We start from the raw sequence: 26,667 nt of genomic DNA on the forward strand, positions 1-26,667 counted from the left end.
GGAATAAAAACCAAATGCAATCAATACTGTTATTCAGTTTGTCATTTTAAATCTCCTTTTAAAAAAATATAAAAAGCCTCTGTTCCTAAATGGAACACCTGGTCATTCAATAGGATTCACCCCTGAAGAAGAATCTAGTGTAATCATCTATTGCTTTAGGCACCTAAATCAGATTATTTTGCTACATTGATTATGAACATTTTACATGAACAACAGAACAAAGAGCCTAAATATTAAATCTGGAAACAAACTTTTACATTGGGTCCTACATGATGATTAAATCAGAACAAACCCTCCTCTCAAAAATAATACCACACAGAGATCTCCCTCCACACTGAGGTTGTGGGCCACCACTGCCTCATCATGAGCCAGTCGGGGAGCTTCTGTGCAGCCTTGCTGCTGAGCTCCATAGGCAATATAGCCATCCCCGAGAGATTACACACGTAGGGAGCCTTCGAGGCAAAACCATCCTGGGCACAGCCTGCCCCTCAAACACACGTGGTCAGTTCCTGCGGGCGCACAGCAGCATCCGTGCACCGTGCTCCTGGGGTGGGGATAGGAGGTGCCCCGTCACGCCACCAGTCCTGCTCTGGCCTTTGGGTACCTCCCCGAAGCCCTGCAGTCCACCAGCTGCCAGACCGGACACAGCAAGCCAGCAGCTGCCTCATCCCGGGACACCGAGCGCCTGGAGCCGGCCGGCCGCAGCGCGGCTGCCTGGCACCGGGCGGCTGGAGCCGGCCCAGCACTGAACCCACCGCAGGGAGCGGCCCCCTCAGCCTGGGCACCGGCTCGTCCCGTCTCAGCCTCCCGCCCGTCACCTCGCCGCACTCTGCCCGGGCCGGGGACCTCGCTCCACGCCACTCCCGGAAGCCCCTCGCGCACGCCGAGATCGCCGGGAGCGCAGCTCCTGCGCCTCCTTCCCTGTGACCAATCGTGGCGAAACTACAAACCCCACAATACCTCGCGGCAACTTGTGGGACCCGCCCCCAATCCAGCTAACCAGCCAATAGAGGATGAGAATCCCATGAGGCGGGGCTCAAATTAGCCAATGAGATACGAGAAAGAGGAAGTTGAGGGAGATCCTGGCAGGGAAAAGGATACGATAACAGTCTGCATGTATCTGAAGAAGTGGGTTTTTTACCCTCGAAAGCTTATGCCCAAGTAAATCTGTTAGTATTTAAAGTGCCACCGGACTCCTCGTTGTTTTTTTGTTTTGTATTTGTGATGTAGAATTTATTCTGTCAGGACCTCGGCGGTGGGGCGGGGCTCGGGGCGGGGCAAGCGGGCGGGGAGCGTCGAGGGGACTCTGAGGTGTGATGTGAGTGGGGCGGGTGGAGGAGGGTTCGCGCTGCGGCGGGCTGGGGGCTGCGTTTCGCTGTGTGGTGAGGCCGCGGGGCGGACAGTGGGGCTGGGAGCGCGGCGGAGCTGGGGAGCCGGGCCGCGGGCAGGGGCGCTGCTGGCGGTGGTTGGCCTGGTTACCATGGGGACGGGAGGACGCGCGGGGGTGGAGCCAGGGAGCGGCCGGGGGCCGGGCTGGGGCGGAGCCCGGCGGCCGCTCGAAGCGGTTGGGGCCGAGGCGGTGGTTAGCCTGTGGAGAGGCCTGGGGCCAGGGCAGAGGAGCCGCGGGCGCGGCCGCCAGCCTGCGGGGAGAGGCCGCGTGTTGTCCCAGATAAGAACGGGCCCGGGGCGTGTTCGCGGACCTGCTGTTCAGCCCAGTCAGGAATGAGCCGGGGAAGGTGCGGGGAGCAAAAACTGCGGCTCACGCCAAGTTGTTTAGCTTCATCCGGACCCAGGCAGACTCCAGAGGGTGCCACCCAGGCTAGGGCACCACCAGGGCAGATGGAAGTCAGGGTCAATAAATGCAAAGTGGCGCACGTCGGAAAGGAACATTTAAACTATTCCTGCACCGAGGCAGGGTACTACATTAACGGTGTCCGTTCTGGAAAGGTGCCTGGGCATTACTGTAAACAGCTCAATGCAAATCTCTGCCCAGTGTGCAGCTGCCTTCAAAAAAGCGAGCAAGATGTTAGGTGGCATAAAGAATGGGCTGGAGAATAATAGAGAATATTATAATGCCATCGTTATCAATCAGTGTTGTGGCAGTATACTGTGTGCAGTACTGATAACTGCATCTCAAACAGGATATTGCAACATTACAAGAAGTTCACAGAAGGGTGATGAAAGTGATTAGGGTAATGGAAAATCTCCTATGAGAAAGATTGAAAAGACTGGGATAGTTACTTTAGAAAGGAGACTAATAAGAGGGGACATGATAAAAGCCTATAAAATAATGAATGGTATCAAGAAGGTAGAGCAGAACCTTCTGTTTTCCCAGTCTCTTAACACAAGTGGACACAATGGAATTACAAGGTGGCAAATTCAAAACTGATATAAGGAAATACTTTTTCACACAACCCATAATTAATCCATGGAACTCTGTCACAGAATGTCACTGAGGTCAACATTTTAGTAAGATTAACAAAAGGTTGTCCATATGGATTGGACAGAGGAAGTGTGGTGTAATGGAGAGAGGGAACCCTGGTGCTCTGCCACTGGCCTGCTGGGTGAGCATGGTCACTTCACTGCTCTGTGCCTCAGTTTCCTCAACCATAGAAGGGGGATAATGATGCTGACCCCCCTTTGTGAAGTGCTTTGAGATAGACTGTTGAAAAGCACTAGATAAAAGCTAGGGATTATTTATATGGGTAGCAAGAATATCCAGAATTGTAATAATGCTAACAAATTTTGGAAGAGATGTTAAATGTCATAATTCAGGTTTTAAGGCAATTTCTAGCTATTAGGGATTAGTAGGGGAATAACCTAAAAATGAAGGGTAGATTATCTCACTTCTACCTAATACAAGGGTGGTTGCACCTTCCACTGAAGCATCTGTTGCTGGCCAGTGGACTACATGGACATTGGGTCTGGTCCAGTCAGGCTATTCCTATGTTTCCTGTTACTATCTCCACCTATGACAGAAATCTTGGGTTTCATACGGGGAACTCCATATGGGGGAGTAACCCTGGTAACCAACTCATCCCAGCCCCGTGGGAATAATCTTGCACTCAGCAGCTCCCATTCATTCTCTAGAGGTGATGTCATTCCTGTGCTAATCTCACCACATAAATCCAGCCCCATGTCAGGCATCAGATGCCATGCAAACTCAACACTGTCTGATATGGTTAAAGGCATCAGATGCCATGCAAACTCAACACTGTCTGATATGGTTAAAGGAGACATATTAGGTGGATGACGTGCAAAGCATTCACAGGCATGTTATTCGCCTTGTGTATCTTAAATTGTAAGCTCCTTGGGCAGAGAATGAACCTTGTTCTGTATTTAAAACACTCTGTCAACCCGTGGCAATACAAATGATTTAAGAAGGATAATATAATCATAAGCATAATTAAATCAGTGACTTGAGTTCCATACAATAGCAGCCTCCCAACCTTAATTACCAGTTAGAACAGATTTACTCCCATTTTCAATTCCTGTGGAAATCATATGATTGTATCACAAATTGAAAACAAAAAGGTCCCCAAATAGTATTAATTATCCAGTGAGCAAGGAGGCAGCCTCCACTGCCCCTTGTGAAATACCCCTTCTCAATTGACCGTAGGAAGAAGCCAGGAAAGAACCCACTCTCCATAAAAATGTTGAGAAGTCAAAATCCAAAGGGCAGATCTCTGTATCCCCTTTGTGCTATTCTCGCAACCCAAAATATACTTAAAGCATTCCCTTGGTATGGGGGAACCTTTGACTGGTATAGAGCTGGCAGTACCAACTTCACATCACCCCTTTCTGCCCCTCTCCCAGTGTAAGGGGTGAGCTGAGGTATGTGTGAGCGTGCTATTAGAAGCCAGCACAATTTAGAACAGCTGTGAGGCTGTTCTAAATTATGCCGGGGCACAAAGATATCAGCCTCATGGGACTCAGGTAGAAAGACAGTCTCCATATAATCCACTATACTGTAGATCATGTCCAGTGCTGGGGTATTGCTAACCGTATAACAATCAGAATGATAGGACTCCCAAGAATTAAGCTGAGGCTTAATGCACATGGGATCCATTCCTACCCTGTGCTGACGCTACCTCTGTTTTCTTTAGTGGCATATACTGAAGCCATTTTGCCTGTGAGTTGATTATATGGGAGCTGTTTCAAATGGCATCAGAAGGACAAAGCCAGGAAAAAGAGGATCCATCTGAGGATCTTACAACTCCTTTCCGGTGTAACAGAACCTTACACTGGGGGGCCATCCTCTCTGCAGTGAAAGACCAAATCCCATCTCTGGAGTCTGACACCTCTACGGTAAGCATTGCTGTCCAGCATCCTTCCTCACTATGTTCCACAAAGGGCTCTCTGAATGGCAGCAGCTGAGGATCACCTCATTAGTGAGGAGCTCCTGAGTAGCCAGCGCTACTCTCAATGGACTGCTCATCTGCTGGGAGCAGTGCTGTAGTAGGTGTTAGTCCAGGAGTTCTGTAATTGTCAGACTGCTGCGCCCATCCTCCCCCTTGTGTTCTCATCATCTCAAACACTACTGAACTCAGGCCTGAGTCTACAATGTGCTGAGCATCCTCAACTCTCATTGAAGTCAGCGGGCATGGAGGGCACTGGCATCTCGCAGCATGAGGCCTCCTGTGTTGTTCATCTGCCTAACAAAAAGCACACCATGAAATACGCAAATAACCACATTTAAATGGAATTTCTTTTGTTGTTCTACTTCATTCTGCTGGGGTATTAATTGTAGCACTGTTAGAGCCTGGCAGAAAGACTCCGAACATGCCTCTCTGTGGCTGAAGATCATGGAAATATGATCCTTGGCAGAGAGAAGATCTGGGTTCTCTTTGCTGCTCTGCCACTGACTCACTGTGTGACTATGGAAGAGTCATCCCACCCTACCCAGTGCACCTCAGTTTCCCCATCTGTAAAGTGGGGATAATGATACTTACCATCCTTTGTGTAAAGCACACTGAGACTGACAGATTAAAAGTGCTGCATAAGAGCTATGGGGCATTATTATTTTCCAAGCATGTCTTTAGTACTTCTAAGAGGGTGACTGTCTACTTTAAGGGTAATAGGGACTAGGGCCCCGATCCTCAAAGGTATTTTGGCTCCTACCATTCATTGAAATCAATGAATGTTAGGAAGCTAAATCCTTATGTGGATCTAGCCCTGTTCCATGGTGTGTCCCCTAATGTTTCTGGGACTTTCTGAGTGGATGCTTGGGAAGGGCAGGTACAGTTGGCAGAGAAGAAGTTGGTCCTGGGAGAATAATTAATGCTTGGCAAGAACCATACTGTTTCTTTAAGGGCTTGGGGTCAGAAGACTTGTAGTGCAGGATGGGGCAAGGATCCCCTCTCTCCCAGCTAACTGGGAGGAAGGTAGCATATAGGCTGCCTCCTCTCTCATAACAGAAGACTCCAACAAGGGAAGGAACATTGCTTGTTCACCTCTCCCAGCCTAGCAAGTAAAAGGATTAAGTACAAAGGGGCCAATTAGGAGAAGCTGCTTTAAGGCTGCAGCTGGCCTGAATCAGCACAGGACCAGCAAGGAGGAACTGTAGTGGCTTTTGTGATGTGATCCCTTGACCATGGGGACCTGGCTTAAGTATTGGTGATTCTGCCCAGGTAAGACCTCTATTTTCAGAGAGCACACAAGTAATAATAGTTTTCAAACCTATTTAACTTTAAAGGAAGCTTAATTTTACCATCAAAGGAAACTATTTCTTCAGATTTAGGGTGTGGCTTAGTGATACAGAGATCATCTTGTGAGTAGCACAGATGAGGGAACTTTCAACGTGGGCATTAATCATGCTCATAAGAGGTAATGTGGTCTAGGAGATAGGGTACTGGACTGGGACCCAGATGACCTTCCTGGTTCTGCCTCTGAAAAGCTGTGTGATCTTGGGTAAATTACTTTCTTTCTCTATGTCTGTTTCCCATCCCACCCTTTGTCTATCATGTCTATTTAGACTGTAAGCTCGTTAGAGCAGGGACTGCCTCTTACTTGGGCCCTGATCTCAGTCAGGGCTTCCAGGTGCTATTGAAACAAATGACTAATAACAGTATGACTGAAAAGATCTTTTTGTACCATGGTGTCATGTATTAATCTCATAGTAAGTCAGTCCAAGGTCTCTTTCATACAAAAACATTCTTTGTTTCTACGCATCTGGAGCAAGCATTCTACTGAAATGTTATCTGGAGCTTGACCATGGTCCTTAATTTACATAAAGTAGAGCTGATTGCAGTACCCCACATATTTAATACAAAACTGCAGCCTACCGAGACTCTGTGTCACAGCTTGCAATGCTCCATCTTGATCTGAGCTGCGTCTGCTCACAACAAGAGATACCGCTGCACCTGAGACCTGTAATCTCGATGTGGTATGCTCTAGTATTGAAGAGGGCAGTGGCAGGTTGTGTTATACAATCAATGGGGGCACTTTGGCCACCCCTAATGTGCATTTCATTAAGACTAGAGCAAACTGGTGCAGTGCAGGGGGAGGAAAAATAATCTCACCAGGGAGTCGGGATTTGCCAGCCCAAAGAGTTACGGGAGGTGATATGCCTTGCGGTATAAAAGGCAAAGTGAAAGCTGGAGCCTGTCTGCCCGATGTGGGGGTGTTGATTCTTCCATTTGGTGTAAAGTATGGTTTCTACTTGTACATTCTAGATATTGCACTGGACATTGCAGTCACTGGGATTTGCAGATAACCCAGTACCTCTCAAGCTTTGGAATACTTACCTATTTTTGTCCCCATTGATATCAATGGGACTTTTGCCATTAAGCTCACTAGATATGGGTTCATACCCAATATTTTATCTAGCTCTTGTTATTGAAGCCCGTTAATGTGCTAAGTCACCAAAGAGAGAGTTTATTGCAGACGCTTTGGATGTAGAGTAGTTGACACTCCACTGATATGACTCAGCAGGATATCCCTCAACACCATAGCTAACTGTGAGATAAAGAAATGACTTATGCCCTCATGAAACATCTGTATAAATGTGCTGGCCCTTCCTTTCATTTCTTTGTTTTGTATGGCAGTCTGATTGTGATGAAGATGGGGAGCTGTTCATCTTCCAGCGAGATCTACCCAATCTGATTCCTGACTTGTCGGAAGAACTGGCAGATCTTTCTCCAGGAGACACAGACATGCAGGTTACTGACTGTACTACTGCAGCATATATTCTGTGGTTGTCGGCAGTGCAGCTACTTAATATTACAGTAGATTTTTAGGTCGCACTGAGTGATATAAGTACCTGGGCCCTTTTTCTCATCTTGGGTCTGCGTCTCTCTTTCTCTCTCTATTCCTCATCTATTTTTGTAGGCTCACTTTGTCTCTCTATTCTTGGGATCTGGGCCCTTTTCTCTTTGTCCCACCTTGTTATCCCCTTACTCTCTGCCCACCGTCTGTCGGGAGGGTGGGTCCTTTCTTTAGCTGCTTATAGTGTGGATCCTCATTCTCCCCCCCAAAGGCCCTGGCCCTCTTTCTTCCCCTCACTGGCCTGGTCACGCTCTCTCCCAAGGAGCCCTTCAGTGTCCCCAAAATCAAATGAGCCTGGTTTTGAATGAGCTCTTGCTCTATGATGGAGATGATGCTGGCTGTCTTGCAGTAGTAGCTGACAGGTGGAGATGCAGGCAGTAGGGTACTTGTCAGGAATTATGATGTATGCGTTGCAGGAAACACTGATTTGTTAGGGAAAACACTGTAGAACACTGAGTCTATGAACCTTTCTACAATAGATAATTGTCCCTCAGCCACTGACCAGCTCCTACCCATAGGATGATCTGTGAAGCCATACATCATCCAAGCATTAAAAGTAGGCTATGCAGCAGGTTAACTTGCAAGCCTTTCACTGTGTGAAATGTCTCCAATTACCATACTCCATATACAGAAACTAGAGATGAAGTAGTGAGGGTGGGTATATCAAGAAGTAATTGTATGACGTTAAAAACTGGGCATAGAACCATTCATAGATAAAGGGATTACATTGCACCTGGAGTGATGAAACTCACTGATTACAGAAAGCTAGCTGGGGAGCAGGCCAGCTCTAGTATTTTGGCCTCAGGACACCAGCTTCTTGTATCCCCTTTCCTATTGAGCTGGGATCTGTATGTAAGCAATAACACAGGATAACAAGGCACTGGGCTAAAGGGGTTTCAGGTGCATCCAGAACTTCCTACAGTTACTGTTTTTACAAAATGAATCTCATTCTGCTTTGTAACAAATCTCAGAGATGAGACATGACCCAGGCAGTTATTAGATGCCCACTCAATTTGAACCTCCATCTGCCAATCAGTTCTACTTGGTTTATTGTATGTCTCTTTATTGCTTTGGTGAGGGGAATGATTGTCTCTTCTGTGGGGCATTTTCTGTATCTATAGCAAATATTAGAATCTGTGGAACACTCCAGAGAGACTTGGAATGGAGACCTAGAAAGTTCAGATCTTCAGAAAGAAATGGATGTTACCCAAGCTGTGGGAAGAGAAAATGTACCATTGGTAAGAGATCAGACATATGCTTTTGCTAACCTGCCTGAAGAAACTTCAAGCCAACAGAGAGCAGTCCTTGCAGATCCTACAGATCAAACTCTCAGAGGGAAAGAACTGGGCAATGGAAAAGACAGGGAAACAAAAGACTTTTGGACTAATAAAGTACTGTCTATGAAAGGGCCATATTTTGTAAATGCAAACAACAGTGAAGAGAGACGAAAGATGATAGAAACAAAAATACTCTCTAAGGTGACCTTAGAGGCACCGTCTGGAGATGGAAGCAATTCAGAACTAAAAACAAAATCACCATTGGAGACTATCAGTGACAATCTAGAAAGAATCACTAAAGCAGAAAATGAGCAAGGAGCCACTTCAGCTGAACACCCTCGAGGGCTGATGCTCTTTTCATTGCAGGTAGGTGGGGCAAAGGGGTAGTTTTCTTCAGTGATTGCTTAGGAGTCTAGCATGATGGATAATGCATTAGATGCAGAATGTTCATTGACAATAAGAGGATATGAATATCCAATTCTGCACACACCATGTCATTATGAATTTATATTGCAGTAGCACGTAGGAGTCCCAGTCACAGCCAGGGCCCCATTGTACTAGGAGCTGTACAAACTTGGAACAAAAAAAGCAGGCCCTGCCTTAAAGGTACAAGTAAGCCATGTTGGAAGTTAATCTCATTGATCAGAACAGGGAGTGTCCATGTTCAAGGACACAGGGCACAGAATCTCTGATGTGGATGCAATGAGTGGTGAACTTTCTAGCCGTCTGGTTGCAGAGAGTTCTGACATTGTAACGAGAGGTATATTTGTCATGGCCAGACAGTAGCATCAACAGTGTTGAGAACTTCCCCATTTCTTTTACTGGGGTACCAGTTTTTGAAGCTTAATTGGTGGGGTCAGTGACCTGCTGCTGTCATGGAATTGCAGCTGAAATATGATTGTCTGAGAGAAATTTTAACATCAGTGGAACAGAAACTTCTTGTTTGGTGACTGTGAGAGAAATCAGACTGGGAGACGTGATCCAGTCTCCTACCCTTGGCTGCTGCTCTTCTGGTCTACCAGCTCCCCAGGGTCAGTGTAGCACTCATGAGATAGCCACCTGTGTGCTAAAATAGAAAATTAACAGTTCTTTATTTAATAAATTAAAATACATTGCCTCGTGGCTGACTACCATGAGAACCTTTGGATTTCTGTTCAGAGCCTTCAGTGGGGTCAAAGTACAGATTCTTCAACATGCCACAAACTTTACAGGACAAATTTACAAAAATCAGTATTGAAGCTGCGCTCTCAAAACATAACCGTAACTACATATGCATAGTATACACGCACTTGCCTTTTTGTGCACTGAGCTGCCTAGCTTGAGCCAGCAATTCCCTGTGTAGACTTTGTCCAAGCATTTTTGGGCCTAATTCTGATCTTAGCCCTACTAGTGGATATCAGGAGTAGCTCTGTTCAAGTCAATGGGCCTGATTCTCCTTTCAGTATCCATTTTACACAAGTACAACCCGTTGACGTCAGTAGAGTTACTTTTGATTTGCACCAGCGTAAGTGAAAGAGTCAGGCTCAGTGGATTTTACCTTGGTGTAAAAGAGCAGAATCAGGCCCTTGTATACACAACTTATGCACATGTGTAATAGGGTGGTTTGTGCGTTAAGGGGTAGAAGCCTTGGATCAGCCGACCCTAGTTCCTAAGGAGGCGCACCTGAGCAGAGATCAACTGATTCCTCTGTAAACAGCAGCAGGAAGCTTGGGGATGGGGAAGTTGAGTGGAGTACAGAGGCTGCAAGTACTGAGCAAATAGGCTCCACCAGAGAAATGTGAGACTACAGGTATGAAAGGCCTGGGAGTGACCTGATAAGAGGGGTAAACAGATGGACTGGAAAACTTCTCTTTTGAGTATTTGTTAATTTAATACATGAGACCCTAAGAAGGGCAAAAGAATCTGTAAGTTATTGAAGAGGGCCCTTGAGGGGAAAAGTGAGGCAGGGGCTGATGCAGGGCCATCCCTGGCCACAAGGGGGTGTGCAGGAGGTGACCTGTTTACAACCTGGTTTTGAAAACTAGCCCCTATTTAATCCCCAGCTCCTGAAGGTAGTTAAACTCATGCCTCACTTTAAGCATGAGAAGGCCCATTGAAGTCAGTGGAACTACTCATGCTTAAAATTAAACCTGTGCTTTGGTTTGGGGCCATAGTAACTCACTTAAAGAGGCATATCTCATAGACTGACTTTCACAAGTCATCTCTTTTATTATCAGTCAAATCCTGCAAACCCTTAACTCCTTTACTGCCGGGCCTTATCGGACACCCTATAATAGTCTTTGCTCATGTGATAAGGATGTGCGGGAGTGGACCTGACAATATAATTATGTACATGATAGATCAGTGTTTATATTTATTTAGCAATATCATTTAAAAAGAAGCTGGTTGCCAATGACACCATAATTACAGCAAACATGTAAATTCAGAGCTTTCACTGAGATCCTTTGATAAAACTGTATCAGTGCTGAGATCTAACACAGTTCTCATTATAATAACCGCCATTGTCTGTCTGTCACTCCCTCTTGAGAGATGCTCCTCACTCTTTCCAGACCAAGAAATCTCAGGAGGAGCTGCTGAGCCATGACTAGTTTCATGTCACTGACACAGGTTTCAGTTTGTAGCCATCATCAGACTTTTGTCCTTAATCAGACTTTTAGCTGCAACCTACAATATTAGAATGAAGCTAATTAGTGTGTGCGTGGTGTAATTGCGATGCAGTTACAATGTAAGTGACAGCCAACTTCCTTTTCAAAATGTCATCAATATTTTTAAATAGTCATTGTCCTGATGCTAATATTTTATGGGCTGGACAGGTATGTTTTTACTAAAAAATGACATTTGAAAATATGTTTCAGTGGGGGAGAAAAATCAATCTGCAAGTTCTTTCGTGTTAAGTGCCTGATCCTGTTACTCATACAAAATAAGATTTAAATTATTTGTTACCACTCAAGAAAGAGATCTTGGCGTCATTGTGGATAGTTCTCTGAAAACATCTACTCAATTGCAGGCTGTTAAAAAAGCTAACAGTATGTTAGGAACCATTAGGAAAGGGTAGATAAAATGACAGAAAATATCCTAATGTCACTATATAAATCCATGGTATGCCCACACATTGAATACTGCATGCAGTTCTGGTCAGCCCATCTAAAAAAAGATGTATTAGAATAAGAAAAGGTACAGAGAAGGGCAATAAAAATGATTGGGGATAAGAAACAGCTTCCATATGAGGAGAGATTAAAAAGACTGGAACTTTTCAGCTTGGAAAAGAGACGACTAAAACGATATATGATAGTGGTCTGTAAAATCATGAATGATGTAGAGAAAGTAAATAAGGAAGTGTAATTTATCCCTTTACATAACACAAGAACCAGGGGTCACCCAATGAAATTAATAGGCAGCAGGTTTAAAACAGACAAAGGAAGTACAGTACTTCATACAACACACAGTCAACCTGTGGAATTCATCGTCAGGGGATGTTGTGAAGGCAAAACTATAACAGAATTAAAAACAGAATTAGATAAGTTCATGAAGGATAGGTCCTTCAATGGCTATTAGCCAAGATGGTCAGGTATATAACCTCATGCTCTGGGTGTCCCTAGCCCTCTGATTGTCAGAAGCTGGGACTGGATAACAGGGGATGGATCACTCAGTGATTGCCTGTTCTGTTCATTCCCTCTGAAGCACCTGGCATTGGCCACGGTTGGAAGACAGGATGCTGGGCTAGATGGACCATTGGTCTGATCAGAATGGCCATTCTTATGTTCTTATGCCATAAATGAGTAACTGTATGAGGCCTAAAATTTCAAAAATAGTTACCTAAGTTGAGTCTTCAAAATACTTACCTGGTTTTATAATTGGGAGTAGTCAGCTGTTGGCTTCTTTTATATTTTAGTTTTTAATACAATTTAGGCCAAGATCCTGCTATTCATTATGCTCAAGTGGCACCCATTGACATCAATAGGATGGATGAAGTGGTGTATCCATGTAGAGTGTAATGAAGGATCCAAGCCTAGTGTCTTTACTTTAGGCAGGTATATTTTTAATTAATGTTGTGCCTTAAGTCACAGTCAGGACAGACACTTTCTATATGAAAAGCTGTCTGTAAATGACTAGTAATATAATAAAGCGAGCATTGTGGGCAGGTTGGGTATTTTGGTATTTGCATTTTTAAGCCCAGGGAAGGCTTTGAGAGGAATCGGTAAATTCTGACATTTCCTGATATTTAGCCACCAGACGATGTTTCTCCTCAGTATATAAAGTAAAGAGCTGTGAATGTTGAACTTTAGTGAGACACTGATATCCCATGAATTCCAGCGCAGACCCAGGATGGCTATTTGCATGCTGGGAAACATCTTACTGTTTAGCAGCCCAAGAAAACACAAACCTGGTCTGAAGAAGGGGTATGTAAATATTTAGGCCCAGATCCTCAAAGGTATTTCGGCACCTTTGGGCGTTAGTGTTTGCTTGCCAAGCTGCCTCTGCTTACAACTCCTGGGTGCATTGGTTGACCAGCACATTTGAGCTAAGGTTGCAGTTGAAAACTCTCTCTCCTCACTGAAAAATAGAAGAGGAGGATGGTGGCCTGCTTGGCTTGCTGCTTTGCTAACTTCCTCCTCTGGCTTCATGTAGCTAGCTCCTCTCCAGCCTAAATTGTGGGAAGAGTGCACATAGCTAATTATATATGGTGATGAATAATTTGAGGCCATCCCACTTTCTTATTGGACAACCAATTCTGAGATCCAGGTTGCTGTTGGCTGTGCTGTAGAAATAGTGTTCCTAGGTCAGGAACCCATCTGCCTTTAAGTAAGGTAGAACAGGGAGAAAACCAAGGAAGGGGGCTACATACCTCATCCTGAAAGTTGTTGAGGATCCACAGCTCCCTTTGAAATCAGTGGAAGTTACAAGTGCTCAGCACCTCTCAGGATCAGGCTCTGTATCCTTGCTCTTGGAAGAGAAGAGGGCCTGATCCACCTGTCTCTCTGCCTTCATGATTTTTCCTCGTCTATTTTTGTAGGGGTCAGTGATCCTGAAAGGAGGGGCCCGCTGCAGAAGTGGGTGTGGGAAGTGGGATGCATTATCTGATAGGAAACACAGTGTTAACATTTCACTGAGACTTGGGCTGAATCTGTGTAGCTGATCGGCATGAGAGGGAAGGAGGGACCAGCTGTTAGGAAGGGACTCCAGCGTGTGATTAGCTGCTGGAACTGAGTTATAGGCTGAGGGAGAGGGTGATCACAGTAAGTGGAGGGGGATGTCAGGTGGATATTAGAGAGATGGGTCTTGTATTTCTGACCCTGAGGAGGTGCTGATTCAGTCCATATTACTGCATCCATCCCAGACTCAGCAGCTTCTTCAGATAGGGCAGGAAGTTCCTCCACTCTTATCATGTTGAGCATCAGTCCCTCCAGCTAGGCTCTCTTAGCACTTAGGTTACACTTGGTCACATCAGATCTGCTCAGTCATTGCAGTTCAATGCAGACAATGGGGGGCACCAGGCAGTAGCTCCCCTCTTCTAGATAGCCATGCCAAGTTTTGTAGGTCCATCCTGTAGGACCCATGTCTCCAGTGGAGTACAGGTTCTTCTGCTGGGGAATGACAGCAACATGACACTGGCGCAGTTCAGGAAGGCAGGTGTCCATATGCTGTTCATGCATTCAGATACTTCTGCATGGTGAAGGTACTCAGGAGAATTTATCCCATGGAGTATAGGCCTTTGTGATTTTTACCTGTGTAATAACCTCTTGGGGATGAATTTTCCCTTACCATTGGTTTTATTCTTTCAGGATATCGAGAAGTGGGATCTAGACAAGATTCTCAAGGACCTGGAGGAGCAGAAAGACCGTAGAACTCGCTCAGAGGAGCCTGCTCTTCCTTCAAAGGATCATAGTAACATTACAAAGCCAAAATATTAGCTAGCTGTAACTGCGTAAAAACAATCCGCTCCGAGTAGGACCCACCAGAACTGACCTCTGTTTTTGCCTATGTCATATTAGGAAAAACTTTTTCAGTAGGAGGGTGGTGGAACACTGGAATGCATTACCTAGGGAGGTGGTGGAATCTCCTTCCTTAGATATTTTTAAGGTCAGGCTTGACAAAGCTCTGGCTGCGATGATTTAGTTGGGGATTGGTCCTGCTTTCAGCAGGGGGTTGGACTAGATGACCTCCTGAGGTCCCTTCCAACCCAGATATTCTATGATTCTCTCTAACTTCTCTTTGCCTGTCCACATTGATGGTGCCTTGAACATATATCCCTCTGCTTAACTTCTCTTACACTTAAGAATTTTTATTTTTATTTCTAACCTAAACTTTCCTTTACTGTGAGACCATTGCTTCTTAGCCGGCCATGTTCTGAGAATGAACAATTCCCTTCCTTAATCTGTGTCAAACGTACTGGGCCAGATGCAGCCCTGGTCTAAGCCTATTGATAGAAACAGAAGCACACTAGGGCTGAATTTGTCCCACTGAGCCTATAGACTGGGGTCATGTCTGCTAACTTCTGCCCATCCCATCGTGGGGCCATATTGCCTAGGATTTATGGTTATATCCTTTCAGGCAGCTGGACAGTGTGCAACACATTGCCTGGGGCACCTGCTGCTTTTTAAAGGAGATGCAGTGTATCACCTATGACTTGCTTGCCCACTCTAGAACTACAGGATGGAGGTCTCTAGGAGCCACTGTGCAGTGTCATCCTTCAGCTTCCCACTTCCCTTGCAGTGTGGCTTCAGCAGATGTGGGTAGATTTTAGCCTTTGGAAAGGAGTAGCATGAGCACCCAGCTAGCACCTTCTGTTCCCCATACATTAGCTGCCTAGGGAAATGGGAATTCCCTCTTGGGGCTATGGCATGCTGGAAGACATGGAAAACAGGCCCTCTTACCTAATACCCAGGCCCAAATTGGATCAGACTTCTAAGCTCTGAGAAGATACCAGGCCCTATGCTTGGGGAGTAAAGGTGGGTAGTAGGCCTATGGGATACAGATAAATACAGTCAGTTGGTAAGTGCCATTTAAACACTTAGTGTCACTGGAAATTGGAGTTCTTCTTTGAGTGATGTCCCTATGGATGCTCCACTTTAGGTGTTTGTGCACCCCTGCGCTCATAATTGGAGATTTATGGAAGCAGTGCCGAGTGGGGTTGCACATGCACGGTCCCCATCTTGCGTTGCTTCAGGCGATTAACTGGCGCTGTGTGACCAACCCTCCCTCAGTTCCTTCTCTACCACTATTGGCTCAAGTTGGAGCAACTAGCAGCGCCTCTCGGATTTCTGGGTAGCATAGTTTCCCCTAGTTTTTAGGTTTTCTTCTATTTAGATATCTTTATTACTTTATCCGTGTCCTTTTTGTTTTCTCAAAAAAAAAAAATTGTTATAGGGCTGTAGGTTCAGTTTTCACCACTGCAGCACAATAGTCATATCTCCCTTTATGGGGCGAGTACCTTCCCTAAGGGGCATGCCTGTCTTCTCAGGGTTCAAATGCTGTCTTACCTGCAGGCTTTCTATACCTCTCTCGAATGGGCACTCTCAGTGTGTCCTGCGATTATATGTCTCGCTGAGACAGTGAAGTGCTCGCACTGTCACAGCCTGAAAGCCCATTCCAGGAAGGCGAGAGATCTCCAACTCAAACTTCTCCTCATGGAGAAGTCTCTCCGTCCAGCGTCTGAGCCTGAGGTATGCACCCCTCCTAGCCAGAGATCGCAGACTACAGCCTCTGACATGGGCCCTTCTTCCATGGCCCAGGCTTCTAATCAACCTGCCAAGAAGGCGGCAAAAAAATGGGTTACCATGTCCCTGACTCTGGAGTTGGTCAAGAAAAGGCGCTCCTCTAGGAGGCAAACACTCTCAGGACCTACTGCATCAGCCATTCCAACAGCCGAAACAATGGGACCCTCCGCACCAAGAAAACGAAAGTCACCAAGCGGCTGTGCTCGGACACAGGCACTAAGGGGTAAATGAAACCCCAGGCTGCAGTACCGCCAGAGATGACTAAACACTCGGCACCCCCACAGCTGATGGCACCGCCAAGTGCACACATCCTGCACTCCAGTCACACATCGGCACTGACTGGCATTTGGTACCGATGGCATCCACTTTGCAGCAATTCATGCACCAAAAATTTTTGGTTTCCTCACTACCTAGGTACCTCTGTCCTCGCAGTACCTAGTCAACCCAACTCTCCATCTCTTTCCACTCCACAATTCTCAAGCGAGGATGAAGATGGAGACGATGATGTCATGCACTCTCCACAACATTCCTCCCCTGTGGCTGCTCCCATCACGCCTGCCCCTCCATATAAGACCTGCCTGGTGGACCTTCAGAACCAACCCTGGTATGGACATCCCTGGATGCCCCCTGTGCCTTTCCCACCCCAGTGGCCATTTTGGAGCCAATGGACAGCATATCCACCATCACAACATAGATCTGCCATCCTTCCCAGAGCTAGCACACAGCAATCACCCTTATCAGCAGCACAGGGACCACCTGAAACTTCAGAACAGGGGGATGAAGAGGAGGAAGAACTCTCTGACCAGGACAGCCCACCTGAAGTCCATATCTCTTCATCTTCACCTGATGACGCTATTGTGCCCCCGCCTCCCAACACAGGTAATGACTTCAAACAATTCCAAGACCTCTATCAGAGTTGCCACCTCACTGGACATTTTTCTCAAAGAAGTCCAGGAGTGTCTATATAAACTAGTAGATATTGTGCACACATAGACCTCATTCAAAATCACCCTTCCTATGAATGTTGTGATTACGGAACCTGTAAAGTTGCTGTGGCAAACCCCAGCAACGATCCCACTTACCTGTGAGAGGTCTGATTTTAAAAAGTACTATGTGTCTGCAAAGGGAACTGAATTTCTCCTTTTGCATCCAATGCTGAATTCATTAGTGATTGACACAGTCAATGAATGGGGTAGACAACAATACCCCAGAAACACCCCTTATGACAAAGACTGGACGTGGCTCAACCTCTTTGGCCGCAAAGCATACTCTTTCTTGACCTTACACTTGAGAATAGCTGACTATGAAGCGTTAGTGGCAAAATATGGCCATAATAACTATGCAAACTTCTCTGAATTTATTCAGTTTATTCCAGAAGAGACAAAGGAACAGTTCAAACTAGTTATTGCAGAAGGTCAACTCATAACCAGAACAGCATTACAGGCCACGCTTGACTCTGCAGATTCAGCAGCAAGATCGATAGCGACCACGGTGGTTATGAGGAGGGCTTCCTGACTTCATCGATCGGGATTCCCAAAACCAGTACAGTCGACAGTTGAAGACCTACTGCCCCTGCTGTTCCCACAAACCAGCGGGAGACCTCTGCATTGGTGCAATCACCTGTGCTCTTTATTTCAGTTTACTTTCCCATCATTTTCTAGCTACAAACAACTTCAATATCACAGCCCCAGGGACTGCTAACTCCTGCAGCCAGCAGGGACGAGCTCCAACTCCCTGGCTTCTTTCCTGCCAGCTTTTATATAGCCCCTGGCTAACATGGCCGGCAGCTGTTCCCCATATGCCACTCAGGCCTGGGCTTACTCAGCCAGCTCCAATTCTCCTTTCTTGATTGAAGCTGGTGTGATAGAGGCCTGGCTCAAAGTTTCTTAGCCAGCACCCTGAACACACCTCCCCCCACTTAATGAATTGCCAGGTTCGTCCTTCCTCGTCCTCTTCACCCCCTACCAGTGGGATTCAGCCGGGGGAGTGTCTCCCCTTCTTCTGGGTGATTCCCCGGCATCCTTTTCGTGGTGTTCCTTCATCCTCCCCCTACCCCTGCAGAAAGTACACTGTGGGGGGTGGATGCCCCTGTAGCTCTGCCGCCACCCACAGGTCCTCACACCAATCGCACCCTTGTGGGCATCCTTTCACCTTTATCTCCTTTTCTTCCAGTAGGGGGCTGGGGTCCATCCTGACCTTCTCAAGGACACCCTGGGCCTTGGGTTCTCCCAAGCCACCAAGCGGAGTCCATGTCTCCTCTCCTGGGAGCTGCATTGTGGGGAGCTCCAGTTGCCCCTTTTCTTCCACTAAGGGGCTTCGGCTGGCCAATTCCCCCACAACTCCTCCCTCTCTTTCTACCCATCTGGGCTTTCTTGTCTAGAGTTTCTGTGTTTGCTTCCGCAAGGACCCTGCTCCTCTTCCTGACTGGGGCTTGTCTGTCTAGGGATCTCAACTCCCTTCTTTGGGAACCTTTCCTTTTCCCTCTCGGGGGAGGGCCCCAGTCCATACCCAACACAATGGGGTATGGTAACCCCTCTATTACCCCAACCCACTTCCATTTAAAGCTGCCCCGCACTTCTAGGGGCACCTGGGCCACTAGGCAGTATCTCCTGTCCTCGTGGATACACTCCAGGACCATCTGTGCACCTGGAATTATCCAGTGTGGTTTTATCAGCCCCCTCTGGACAAGTGAGCAGGCTGAAGCAGTATCCACCGGGATGGTGGACAGCTTCTGACCCCTTTCTTGCCCTCCAGCATTAGACCAGACACAAAATACAGCCTACCAACATTCCATATCCAGGCAGTCTCCCTTTTTATGTCCTGGCTGCCCGCACTGTCTGCAAACGATCATGCCAGCTCTACTGGGAGCTCCTCGGGGTTCCTCCTTCTTCCTCTCTGGGCCTTTCCCGGGGAGGGGTTCCCTCGGTTTCTTCCCCTACTCTATGTCCTTATAGGGTCGGCCCTCCTTTCGGGGGACATCTGCCTCCCTGTATTCCTCAGTCAGCTTGACTGTTGCATCGACTGTACTTGGCTGATGTCACCTGACCCAGACTCAGATATTCTCGGGGAGACCCTGTAGCAATTTTTCTAGGACAAGGGTGTCCATTACCTCCTAGGGGGAGCACAATAACACTCCCTCTGTGTGGAAGCCATGTGACTCTGGCAATGGTGCATCAAGCATAATGTCCAGATTACATCCTCTTACCTACCTGGTTGTCATAATATCACAGTGAATACCCTGAGGAGGAACTTCTATCAAGTCACGAGTGGGAGCGGAATACGCATGCTGTGCTCCTAAACATTTTTCAGACTTGGGGGTTTCTAACAATAGATCTTTTCATAACCACACAAAATACCAAATGCCCCCAGTTTTGCTCCAGGGCAGGACTCGGTCCACGCTCTCTTGGCAACGCCTTCCTCATCAAATGGAACACTCCCCTCCTATACGCCTTCCCTCCCACCCTCTCCTAGCCTGCATGCTTCACAAGATCAGGCAGGACAGATTCAGAGTGATCCTAATAGCCCCCACATGGTCTCGGCAAACCTTCTCCACATGGTGGTCTGTCCACCATGCATGCTCCCACTTCTACCTCGGCTGCTATCGCAGGACGCACACTGTGTCATCCATCGGGATCCTCAAAGACTCCAACTCAAAGCGTGGTTATTGCCAGGCTCTCGGGATCTGAACTGACATGCTCCAAAGGCATATAAAACTTTTTGTTAAACAGCCGTAGGACAACTACCAAATTCACATACATGCATAAATGGAGGCAATTCGACTCATGGTGCCAACACAAACAGGCCACACCTCTGTCAGTCCCCTTACCACTCATACTAGATTACTTGCTAGAACTAAAAAAGACGAGCCTTTCTGTGAGTTTGATATGAGTACATCTATCTGCAATCACAGCATTCCATCACAAAGTAGATGGATTCTCTACTTTTCCATACCCACTTACTAAACGCTTTTTCAAAGGCCTCTCCAATTCCTACTCTGAAGTTAGGAATCCTAACCCACCATGGGACCTCAATTTAGTCCTCCACACCCTCAGCAGCCCTCCATTTGAGCCCATGGCGACAAGTTTCCTGCTACAGGTTTCCATGAAGGTTGCATTCCTAGTGGCTATTACATCCGCTAGCAGGGAGCTCTCATGGCTGACCCACCTTACACAGTCTTCTTCAAACATAAAGTATCCCGCAGGCCACACCCCAAGTTTCTACCTAAAGTTGCCTCATCCTTTCACCTCAACCACCCAATCCACTTATTGACATTTTTCCCCAAACCACATGTGCATAGACGACAGTCCAGACTACACTCCTTGGATGTCCGCAGAGCTATAGCCTTCTACACTGATAGAACAAAATATTTTTGCAAGTCCCCAAAACTTTCATTTCAGTTGCTGAACGATTAAAAGGCAATGCCATATCTGAACAACTGCTATCCAAATGGATAACACTGCATAAAACTTTACCTCCAGCATGACTGACAACCTCATACGGGGATCCACACGCATTCTAGAAGAGCCTTATCAGCCTCCATAGCATTTCTTAACAATGTTCCCATCATGGAAAGCTGTAGGGCTGCAACCTGGCCCTCACCCCATACGTTTACCCAGCATTACGCTTTACTACAGCAACATGCATCTTCCAATACCCTGTTTGGTCACGCTGTACTTTCATCTGCTATGACTTCAACTCCAAAGCCCCCTCCTTCCACTAGAGGGCACTGCTTTGAAGTCATCTAATGTGGAGCACACAGTGGGACATCGCTTGATGAAGAGAAAGTTACTCACCTTTGTGCAGTAAAGTAGGCTCTTCAAGATGTGTACTCCTGTGGGTGCTCTACTTTAGGTGTTTGTGTGCCACTGCACTCATAAAAGTGGAGCACCCCCAGGGACACACATCTTGAAGAACCTATGTTACTGCACAAGGTGAGTAACTTTCTCATTTTGCATGTCCTATTGTAGAGAACAGGTTTTCAAAACATCCAGAGAAAAGGTTTTGCTTGCAAGTTTTAAGTGATCACTAGCCCTTTGTTTATTAAAATATGTCCCCTACTCTGTATGCTCATTTATACTCACTTCTAACAGCTATGGCCTTTTGAAGCTACATGGAAAAATAGTAGCAGGTGAAAGGTTATTTTTCTTGATGCCAGCCTAGAACTAGCCTGTTAATTATCTTAAAAGAGAAACATATTGGCCCAGTTGTTCCTTAACTGATGTAAATCAACATAGCTCCATCAAGTTCCATGGAGCTATGACAATTCATACCACCATTTGCTCTGACCCACTTTCTCTAAAGGCACCTATAATTATAACAGCACGTAATTGTCAGATTACTATAGAGTCTAGGGAAAATATACCCCCTCCACACTAACTAGCAGATGGTAGGTGTCACTCCTGCTGATAATATTTCTGTTAACCTGAGGTTTTTCCATTTAGTTGGAAATTTTAACTGGAATATTTTGTTAGCAGTGTTTCCCAAATGGTGGGTTGCAGGCCTATGGGTGGGGGGAGGCAGGGATTGGAAAACAAGCCCACCCCACACTCCCTGCTTAGCTGCGGCTCCTGTCCTGCAGGGCTGGGCATGGTTCCCTGCTCTGGGTGTTGTGACCTGGCACACAGTGCTGCTTGGCGGCAGCTGGGCCAAATTTTAGCAAGCAGAGATGTGACCTGGTGCACCGGGTTTCAGTGCTACTCATTCATGTTTGGCCACTACCCCATCCTAATAGAGGGGTGGCCAAGCCAAATTTCAGTGAATGGCATTGCCATTGCTACACTGCGTGCCAAATTCCTCATCCCCCACCTTAGGCTTAAGAACCCTGAACTCTAGCATGAACTGCAATGTCAAAGCAATGTTTACACAGCTTTGTTTAGCATGCTAGCACGAGTCTTGCTAGCACAAATCTGTTGCCCTTGGCTGGGGGGTTTGCTGCCAGATGTAGGGTAAACATGTCTTAAGCGTGCGCCTGTCAGCTGAGGACTTCTTGCTCTGAGAGTCCTTGAAGACTGGGCTCCATCTTCTCCGCAGAGCTGGAGACATGTTCATACTGTTTCATTCTTTCCATTTTTCCCTCAACATACACAATTCTGCAACCCCAGTGTCTCTAGATTAGACCCTCAATTATGCCCATGGAAACCCACTGAGGGCTAATGGGGTTGCACAGATGTCACTGGGGGCCCACTTTGGCTTGTAGAAACTTTGTTACAGATGACCATGTGAGAGAAGGAATGCCTGACTCTGAGACCCCAGGCTGAGTTTGCAGGAGTAGCAGGCAGGAAAACAAGCTTATTACTTGCAAGCTTATCAGATTTGATCTGGAACTCAATGATGTGCAATGAAAATGGAGCCCCGCTCTGTCATCTGTACAGAGTCACTGTTTAGGGTTGAACTGAACTTTAAAGAACAAATTTTTAAAAAGTGTCAGAAACAATTAAAAAACAAAATCCTCCCCATTTCAAAATATAAAAATAAAAAATCAGACACCCTAAAGTTTGGAAAGATTGATTGAATCATTCTTGTGGGCCCTTAAGTTTCTGTGCCATCCAGCACCATTTGCAAGGGGCCAGATTTGCAAAGGTATTTAGGTGTTTAAAGATGCAGGTAATCTCCCTAGGTGTCTAACAAGTGCCTAAGTGAGTTAGGCACCTAATTTATGTTGAAAGCAAATAAGAATTAGGCATCTGTCTCACGGAGGTGCTTAGTGGGATTGAGAAAAGCACCTATCTGCTTCTTTATATACCTAAGTACCTTTGTAGATCTGGCCCAAGGTCTGCAAATGAACCATCAATTATTTTTCCTCCAAAAGGTTTATAACAAGTGCTCCCTAGAAAAGGTACCTCTTATGCCATTGCAAAGCTAAAGCTTAGTAGGAAAGAAAATGGAGGCTCTGGTTACTTTAAATTGAAATCCTCAGGGTGAGGAGGAGGAAAAAGCATTTTGCCTGAATAACTGAACTAAAAATCTGGGAAGAGGATGACTGTATAGGTCTATAGTTTAAGATGTGACCCTTATCAGCATTGTCCATGACCTCAGACATGATGGTTCTGTAAGTGCTAGCATCCACCTGCTTTAAGAGTTCTTGTAGATACATACAGTGCTCTCTTGATGTAAATAGAATCAGCAGAAATCTCAGGGTTAAGCATTTGGGGGACCCACCCACTCATATGTTTCTACCCTCTCCAGACCTCTCAACCTAATGGTTTGTACATTGATTAGACTTTGAGTTGTAGTTTTCATTGTGTCATTGCCCTTCACAGATGAAGAGAGCAGTTCAGACTAATGCAGTTTCTTCCATTGCAATTCCACTTGCATCTCAGGATCATTCCCTTTCTGTTCTTCATCTTTAATCTTAAATCCAAAGAGGGGAGTCGCAGTGCTAGGTCACCACACTTTGAAACCCAGGGCTGAAATCTCTGTTTGAAGTCTCTGCAGTGAAGTTATTTACATCACTTGGAAATAGCTGTGGAGGTGCCCTTCTGGGGTTGCTAATGCAGCATCACAGAGTATGTCTACACTGCATTGTAAACCCAGGTTTGTGGGACTAGGTGTTTCCAAGTCCACACTTGAGCGTCCACACTGCATCGTAAAGCTGGGTTTACAATTGCTGGACCCGGGTCTCGGGCTTAGTCTGTAGTGTAGATATACCCTAAGTGTTAGGTTACATTAGTACCCAACTAAAATAATCATGGCAACAAAAAACAGCACACTTCCATGTGCCACTGGGCCAGAAGATTGTTCCACGTACTGTCAGAGTCAGACCCATCCTTGGTGATCTATGTATTTGTGACATCCAGGTTTGATTATTGCAATTTACTAATACAGACGGAGCTGGTAGTGCCACTGTAGTTAATGTTGGCTGATGTTTTCTATTAAAAGACCTTGTTTTCATTTATAACTTTGTCAGACTTTAAGCATTTGGGCTGAAATTTCCCATGCTGGGTGTTTGCCTCAGGCTGAGTTTGTTTCTTTCTTTCTTTCTTTCTTTCTTTCTTTCTTTCTTTCTTTCTTTCTTTCTTTCTTTCTTTCTTTCTTTCTTTCTTTCTTTCTTTCTTTCTTTCTTTCTTTCTTTCTTTCTTTCTTTCTTTTCTTTTCTTTTCTTTTCTTTTCTTTTCTTTTCTTTTCTTTTCTTTTCTTTTCTTTTCTTTTCTTTTCTTTTCTTTTCTTTTCTTTTCTTTTCTTTTCTTTTCTTTTTAAGTTTTATCAAAAAAAAGGTTAAGCTGCTGCCAAGAACGAGATTAGGGAAAATATGTTTTGCTTGTGTTTAAAAAAAAATTCTTATAGCTGTTTTGTTGAGAAGCACTAGAACTTCCATGCTTTGGAGCAAGGACTTGAAATTTGGAGGGAGGGTCGCTCTGGTGTTAGGGATGTCTTTTGCTGTCCCAGAAAACATTAGCTAAATTTGACTAAGCCTTTGAAAAATTTCAATTTGCTCAGTAGAGACTTTTAGAGTTTGGCAGCTAAATTCTCTGAAGATTCCGCCTTTGCTAGGTATGCTCCATTTCCTCATCGCTCCTGCATACTGTGCATGCACCATCCCCGCGGTGTGACTGAGCATGCCGTAACCCCTGATTTCATGTGCTTAATAGAACTTTCCCTGCAATTGCTGAATGAGGCAGCGGTCCTGTGAAAAAAGTAGTATGTGATCATGTCACTAAAGGCTGTCTCATAATGCATATGCACAATGCAGCTGAATTAAAATTGCATAGTCAGTCATAATGTTGGAATTTTTCAACGTTTGAGTGCTTGACTTTGCAACCGTGGTGTTTTTTTAATGTAGCTTTTTGTGTAAAATCTTTTATATATTTGAAGAATGGCATGTTATGTTTCTGTTCTCCCCTCTCTGAAACAAGCAGGGTGGGTCCCTGACTGTGGGTATGTTATTCCTTACAGGGAATATTTTCAGGGAGTCAGGTAAATACCATCAGTTCTCCTCTCCCCATTTTTACCTTCTCCCTGTTCTGTCTCCCTGCTGTTTACCTCCCTAAGTCTTCTTCAGTTAATACTGTAACAGTCCATCCTGCCTTTCCTACTGGATGCCATAGCCCAAATTCCAAGCGGAAGTGTAAATGGGTGTAAGTTACATTTCTTTACACTGACCTAAGGGACTGTAGGTCGGTGTAAGTGGCTTGACAAGGAGGCAGAAGAATGTGTAAATTACACTGGTTTATGTTCTTTTGTATTCCCTGCTGAATCTGGCCCTATTTATCTGTCCTGCCATGCTGCATCAGTACTTCAGAGGCCAGCTTCCAGGGAATGCAGTGGCACAAGCCAAGTGATGGCAGTCAGGAGCAAAGGAAGGTTAGACCATTAGAACCTTACACATAGTTTAATTTTTAAATAAACTTAAAAGAAACCCATTGGCCTGGTTTTGAAGAGAAACCAGATTTTGACTGTAGCTAACTAGCAATAAACTCCTTACCACTCCTGTGTCCGTGACACTCTGTAGAGAAAGTGATAAGGCACAAAAGGGGAAGTTGGAGGCTCTTCTTACAACAGCAAGACTGTAGTAAATAGTTCTCTGTCATCTCTGTTCATCCATAGAGGCCTTGGTTGCTAGATCCCAAAGTAGGCTCATGGAAAAGCTAGAAGAGTTGTGTGCCAAGCAGTCCAAAGCATTGTCTCCATGCCACAGGAAGCCATTGGCCACGTTTGCTCACTTTCAAGAACACCGAGGAGATCAGAAGTAGGTCCTTCTCTCTAGGAGTTAATTTTTGCACATACTGGGTGATTATGGTTGGGACTATAGTAAGAATGTCTGGGAATTAATTATTTCACTTGGGTGCCTTTGCATAGCCCTGTACCTTGCAGGAATTGAATAGCACAGTAGGAATGTGGCACAGTATTTTTATTTTCGTAAGGTGAGGAATTGCATGTGTTTATGGTGGTGTTGAAAAGAAAAGCTAACAAGAGTTACCCAGGCCAATCCATTGAAAAAGGTTGTGATGCATTCAGCCAATCTGTGCAGCAGTGAAGGGCTCATAGAGCCTGTCGCTCTCAAAGGGTGGGATTGGGAAAGAACCCTAGAAGAGTTAGGTGCCTAAATCACCTTGACTTTCAGTGGGATTTAGGCATCTAACTCCATTCGGGTCCTTGAAAATCCAAAGCAGTATGATCTGAATCTACTCACCAGTGCCCCAACTACCCCAGTCCAGCCATGTGGTAACAAGGTCCCAGTCAGGTGCCCATTGAAGTCAAGATTCACATTGACTTCCATGGGTGCTGGCTCAGGCCTTAAGTGAGCAACCCCCTTGCTGACTTAAGCCACAATGACTAGCTCTAGAGGGAGACTCATCCATGACAGTGCAGGGCTTGCCAAGATGAGAGAGCAAACTAAGGGTCAATGCTCCATGTCATAGTGTTTGACTGTCATCCGTAAGGTGCCTTTCCATGCAGCATTCTAGGAG

The 26,667-nt window shown here is 45.7% G+C and overlaps 2 protein-coding genes across 4 annotated transcripts in view; one reads left to right on the forward strand and one right to left on the reverse strand.

Moving 5' to 3' along the window:
* Nucleotides 1-923, reverse strand: part of ANKS3 (ankyrin repeat and sterile alpha motif domain containing 3) — a 28,175-nt gene extending 27,252 nt beyond the window's left edge. The window contains exon 1 of one of the 3 annotated variants that reach the window (XM_074965702.1): nucleotides 819-923. The gene's annotated coding sequence lies outside the window, so the exon portion shown is untranslated. Of the gene's footprint in view, nucleotides 1-312; nucleotides 679-755 lie in introns of those variants that run through there. The other 2 variants (XM_074965699.1, XM_074965701.1) reach the window with 2 other exon arrangements.
* Nucleotides 924-1,276: 353 nt separating this feature from the next.
* DNAAF8 (dynein axonemal assembly factor 8) overlaps nucleotides 1,277-26,667 on the forward strand; it is a 154,651-nt gene continuing 129,260 nt past the window's right edge. Inside the window, exons 1-6 of the mRNA XM_074965705.1 lie at nucleotides 1,277-1,318; nucleotides 4,107-4,308; nucleotides 7,047-7,160; nucleotides 8,388-8,909; nucleotides 14,327-14,429; nucleotides 25,805-25,946. Coding sequence (XP_074821806.1) covers nucleotides 4,162-4,308; nucleotides 7,047-7,160; nucleotides 8,388-8,909; nucleotides 14,327-14,429; nucleotides 25,805-25,946 — 1,028 coding nt within the window. The 5' untranslated portion in view covers nucleotides 1,277-1,318; nucleotides 4,107-4,161. The remainder of the gene's footprint in view (nucleotides 1,319-4,106; nucleotides 4,309-7,046; nucleotides 7,161-8,387; nucleotides 8,910-14,326; nucleotides 14,430-25,804; nucleotides 25,947-26,667) is intronic.

The sequence above is a fragment of the Natator depressus genome, chromosome 10 (genome assembly GCF_965152275.1).
Source record: "Natator depressus isolate rNatDep1 chromosome 10, rNatDep2.hap1, whole genome shotgun sequence".
NCBI lineage: Eukaryota > Metazoa > Chordata > Testudines > Cheloniidae > Natator > Natator depressus.